At 36.4% G+C, this 5,213-nt stretch overlaps 1 protein-coding gene across 1 annotated transcript; it reads left to right on the top strand.

Annotated features, from left to right (window-relative positions):
- Positions 1 to 3,929: 3,929 nt before the first annotated feature.
- LOC130453831 (plasma membrane calcium-transporting ATPase 1-like) lies at positions 3,930 to 4,889 on the top strand. Its single transcript, XM_056794864.1, has one exon. The coding sequence runs from the start codon at positions 4,137 to 4,139 to the stop codon at positions 4,872 to 4,874; it is 738 nt and encodes a 245-aa protein (XP_056650842.1). The 5' UTR covers positions 3,930 to 4,136; the 3' UTR covers positions 4,875 to 4,889.
- Positions 4,890 to 5,213: the final 324 nt, after the last annotated feature.

The raw sequence follows: 5,213 nt of genomic DNA, 5'->3' as shown, positions 1-5,213 counted from the left end.
GCCTTTCTGAATATCCTGTTCTAGGCTTTACAGTCACTTAGCATGTTCGCTGCTAGGTCTTGTGTGATCCTTATTGACGCTCCTCTGTATCTGAAGTTTCTCTTCCTAGCTTCTTGTAATATTTTCTCCTTAGTTTGGGAGCTCTTGAGTTTGGTGATTACACTCCTAGGGGTTGTCTTTTGGGGATTTAGTATAGAATGTATTCTATGAACTCTTTCAATTTGTATTTTGCCCCCTTGTTTCAGAACATCAGGGCAATTCTCTTTGATGATTTCTTATAGTATGGCATCAAGATTTTTGTTAATCTCTGGTTTTTCAGGTAGACCAATGATTCTCAACTTGTCTCTCCTTCCTCTGTTTTCCTGGTCTGTCACCTTGTCAGTGAGATATTTTATGTTTTCTTCTAATTCATTAATTTTTTGACTTTGCTTGATTAATTCTTGCTGTTTTGCAAGATCATTGTTTTCCACTTGCTTAATTCTGCTATTAAAGAACTGGTTTTGCCTTTCAGTTTGTTTTGCCCTTCTGTTTGAGGCTTCCAGCTGTTTCTCCATTTTGAGTTCTTCCAGAACTTCTAGCAAAAGAAGGAGGGTCAGAATTAGGGGAGGATATCAAAATGCTGTGGAATTCACAAATGACAATCATAACATTGAACGTGAATAACTTTATGGGTGAACGTCACCCAAAAAATGTAGACAAATAGGAGAATGGATTAGAATCCAAAACCCTACCATATATTGTCTTCAAGAAACACACATGAGGCAGGTAGATACTCACAAGGTCAGAATTAAAGATTGGAGTAAGACCTATTGGGCATCAACTGACAGAAAGAAGGCAGGAGTAGCAATCATGATATCTGACAAAGCCACAGCAAAAATAGACCTGATTAAAAGGGATAGAGAAGGTAAATACATCCTGATAAAAGGGAGTATAGACAATGTGGAAATATCACTAATCAACATGTATGCACCAAGTGCTATAGCACCCAAATTTCTAATGGAGAAACTAGTAGAATTGAAGGAGTAAATAGATAATAAAACTATACTAGTGGGAGATCTGAACCAACCACTATCAAATTTAGATAAATCAAATAAAAATAAATAAAAAAGAGGTAAAAGAGGTGAATTAAATGTTAGAAAAATTAGAGTTGATAGATATATGGAGAAAAATGGAGACAAAAATGAAAATTTATATCCTTGAGTTCATATATTAACCAAATAGGGAGGGCAGAGATCAATGAATCGGATACCAGCTTTTTGTCTTATTTATTAGTTCAATAGTTCTGTCACTTGGAAATGAATACCAGCTTCTTGTCTTATTTATTATTTCAATAGTTTATCACTTTCAATTTTATTAATTTCTCCCTTAATTTTTAGGATTTTTAATTTGGTTTTCTTCTGGGGGGTTTTAATTTGTTCGCTTTCAAGTTTTTTGATTTGCATGTCCAATTCATTGATCTCTGCCCTCCCTATTTTGTTAATATATGAACTCAAGGATATAAATGTTCCCCTTAGTACTGCTTTGGCTGCATCCCATAGCTTTTGAAAGGATGTCTCATCATTGTCATTTTCTTCAATGAAATTATTAATTGTTTCTATGATTTGTTCTGACTAGTCGATTTTAGAGAATCATATTATTTAATTTCCAATTAGTTTTTGATTTAGCTCTCCTTGTACCCTTACTGATCATTATTTTTATTGTCTTATGATCTGAAGAGTTTGCATTTACTATTTCTGCTTTTCTGCAGTTGTATGCCATGTATTTATGGCCTAGTATATGGTCAATCTTTATGAATGTGTCATGTGCTGCTGAAAAGAAGGTGTATTCCTTTTTTCCCCTATTTATTTTTCTCCATATATCTACTATTTCTATTTTTTCTAAGATTTCATTCACCTCTTTTACCTCTTTCTTATTTATTTTTTTATTTGATTTATCTAATAAGTAGGTTCATGTCTCCCACTAGTATGGTTTTACTATCCATTTCCTCCTTTAATTCTACTAGTTTCTCCATTAGAAATTTGTGCTATACCATTGGTGTATACATGTTGATTAGTGATACTTCCTCATTGTCTAATACTCCCTTTTATCAGGATGTATTTACCTTCTCTATCCCTTTTAATCAGATCTATCTTTACTTTGGCTTTGTCAGATATCATGATTGCTACTCCTGCTTTCTTTCAGTCAGTTGAGGCCCAATAGGTCTTGCTCCACCCTTTAATTCTGATCTTGTTAGTATCTACTCGCCTCATGTGTTTCTCTTGTAGACAACATATGGTAGGATTCTGGATTCTAATCCACTCTTCTCTTGTTTATGTTTTATGGGTGAGTTCATCCCATTCATGTTCAAAGTTTTGATTGTCACTTTTGAATTCCCTAATATTTTGATATCCTCTCCTAGTTCTGACCTTTCTTCTTGTGCTATGTCCTTTTAGTCCAGTGGTTTACTTTTAGTCAGTCCCCCTATTCCCTTCCCTTGATATGCTTCCCCTTCTGGCCCCTCCCTTTTTGTTCCCTTCTTGTTTTGGGGGATCTGTTAAGTACCCTCCTCCCTCTCCTTCCCTTCCCTTTTTATTTTTTGAGCTCCCTTCCCCCTACCCCCCTTAGTTTTCCCTTCTTCCTTACCCTGTAGGATAAGATAGACTTTAAGATCCCAATGGGTCTAGATGTTCTTCCCTCTCAGAATTGATTTCACTGAGAGTAAAATTCGGGTATCACCTATTAGCACTCTCTTTCTCTCTCTCTTATAAGAGGGTTCTTCCCCTCCCCTTCCCATGTGTGTCTTTGTGTGACAAAGATTATTCTATTTATTTTATTTCTTAAAGTATCTCTTAGTACCATCGATCCCCCTCACCCATCCCCCCTGATCATTTTATAGTCTTTAATGCCCCAATCTTTTCTTATGAATGATTCTTCTATTTACTATAATAATGAAGATGTTTTTGAGAGTTACAAATAACATTTTCCCCATATATAAATATATATAATTTGATCTAATTGTAGCCCTTAAGGAAGAGAGTTTGAATAAAAAAAAAGAAAAGAAAAAAATATTTTTTTCCTTTTCCCTTTGTTTCTTAATTACCTTTTCATGTTTCTCTTGATCTTTGTGTTTGGATGTCAAACTTTCTACTGAGTTCTGGTCTTTTCTTTACAAATACTTGGAAATCTTCTATTTTGTTGAATGCCCATACTTTCCCCTCGAAGTATATAGTCAGTTTTGATGGATAGGTGATTCTTGGTTGAAGACCCAGTTCACTTGCCTTTCTTAATATCATTGCGGTCCTTCAGTGTGGAAGCTGCCATGTATTGTGTGATCCTGATTGGTGCTCCTTTGTATCTTGTAAAAAATAGACTCGAATACAGGACTACAATCCCCATGAGCCTTTGCTCCACTTCCCCAGAATGCCTCGTAATCTCACCTGGGCCGAGATCGAGAAGATATTTAAGCAAAGGCTTTTGAAGGGCTCGGCCCTTTTTGGACTTGCGTTTTGGAGCAGAGGCGTCTCTTCCATGATGTGAGGTTATTTTGTCTAGGCCTCTGGCCTAGGCACATGTTTCTTACTTGTATATTCTTAATCGTTAACCTTTAATAAACCTCTAAAAAATATAGTACTCCTTGCAGAGAGAAACTAATTTCTACCTGCCTCAGTCTCCCCATCTCCCCTAAATTTTAATCTTTACAGTTTGGCAACCACGAAGGGATGGATGGAGCCAGGATGGTAGCCAACCTTAGGTACTTGTCTGTAGGTATTTTCACGAAGAGTGTGGATACAGGGAAGGCCTACATCTTAACGTCTGTCAAGTGTCGCAACCCCGAGTCTCACACTAGGTTCAAGTCCTTAGTATTGGCTTAGAAATGTATTAATCCTACCTGGATTGGTCTTTTGATTTTTAGACCTGTGAGCTCTTTTGGCATTATCCAGGCTATATGGAGAAAAGAAACTAGCCATGGGACAAAGTTCAAGAGACCTCCATGGAAAATGTTGCTGATGCTACTATACAAAGTCATATCATGAAGAGTCTATTTTGAGGATGATTTCATATTTAAACAGTTTTCATGTTGAAAGAAATTTGTGAAAGTGAAAAGTGAAAGTTCTTTTTATATAAACAATTTCCTCATCATAAAAATTTTACTTGTAATGGGCGAAATGGCCAACAACTCTGTTGCATACAGTGGTGTAAAAAACTCTTTAAAGGAAGCTAATCATGATGGAGATTTTGGAATTACACTTGCTGAGCTCCGGGCTCTCATGGAGCTCAGATCCACAGATGCATTACGTAAAATCCAAGAAAGCTATGGAGATGTCTATGGAATTTGTGGGAAATTGAAAACCTCTCCCAATGAAGGTTTAAGCGGAAATCCTGCAGATATAGAGAGGAGGCAAGCAGTGTTTGGGAAGAACTTTATACCTCCTAAAAAGCCAAAAACTTTTCTTCAATTAGTATGGGAAGCATTACAAGATGTTACCTTAATTATATTAGAAATTGCAGCCATAGTATCACTGGGCCTTTCTTTTTATCGACCTCCAGAAGGGAATAATGCAGTTTGTGGACAAGTTTCTGTTGGGGAGGAAGAAGGGGAAGGTGAAACCGGCTGGATTGAAGGAGCTGCTATCCTTTTGTCAGTAGTATGTGTTGTGTTAGTGATGGCATTCAATGACTGGAGTAAAGAGAAGCAGTTTCGAGGTCTGCAGAGTCGAATCGAACAAGAACAGAAGTTCACAGTTATCAGAGGTGGGCAAGTCATTCAGATACCAGTGGCCGACATTACTGTGGGGGATATTGCCCAAGTGAAATATGGTGATCTTCTTCCAGCTGATGGGATACTTATTCAAGGAAATGATCTAAAAATTGATGAAAGCTCACTGACTGGGTAAATGCATCATTACTTAGATCATTTTGATTGGGCCCTGATTGAAGGACCTGTTATAGATTTATTTTTCTTTTACTTGGAATTTTTACACATAAGACTTTGATAGTCTATATTTTCATTCAGAAATTTTTCTTTTCTTTTGGATTTTCTGATGTCTTTTTAATATCTCTTGCCAATTGATTCATATACCTCATACCTCAGCCATGCATCCCTAACTGATTCTGAATCTTTCAATCACCCACAACACGGGGGAATGTAAAAAATATCATTATTTAAATTGCAAAGTTTAAATTCCTTTTGAGAAGAATTTTAGGTGAAGAAGATGCTACCTCTCTGAATCCAG

The sequence above is a fragment of the Monodelphis domestica genome, chromosome 4 (assembly GCF_027887165.1).
Source record: "Monodelphis domestica isolate mMonDom1 chromosome 4, mMonDom1.pri, whole genome shotgun sequence".
Lineage (NCBI taxonomy): Eukaryota > Metazoa > Chordata > Mammalia > Didelphimorphia > Didelphidae > Monodelphis > Monodelphis domestica.
The sequence above is the reverse complement of the archived record's forward strand: the minus strand, read 5'-3'. Positions and strand labels throughout refer to the sequence as shown.

What these genes read in the sequence shown, in the direction of transcription:
- LOC130453831 (XM_056794864.1), top strand. Translation starts at nt 4,137, where the DNA reads ATGGGCGAAATGGCCAACAACTCTGTTGCATACAGTGGTGTAAAAAAC.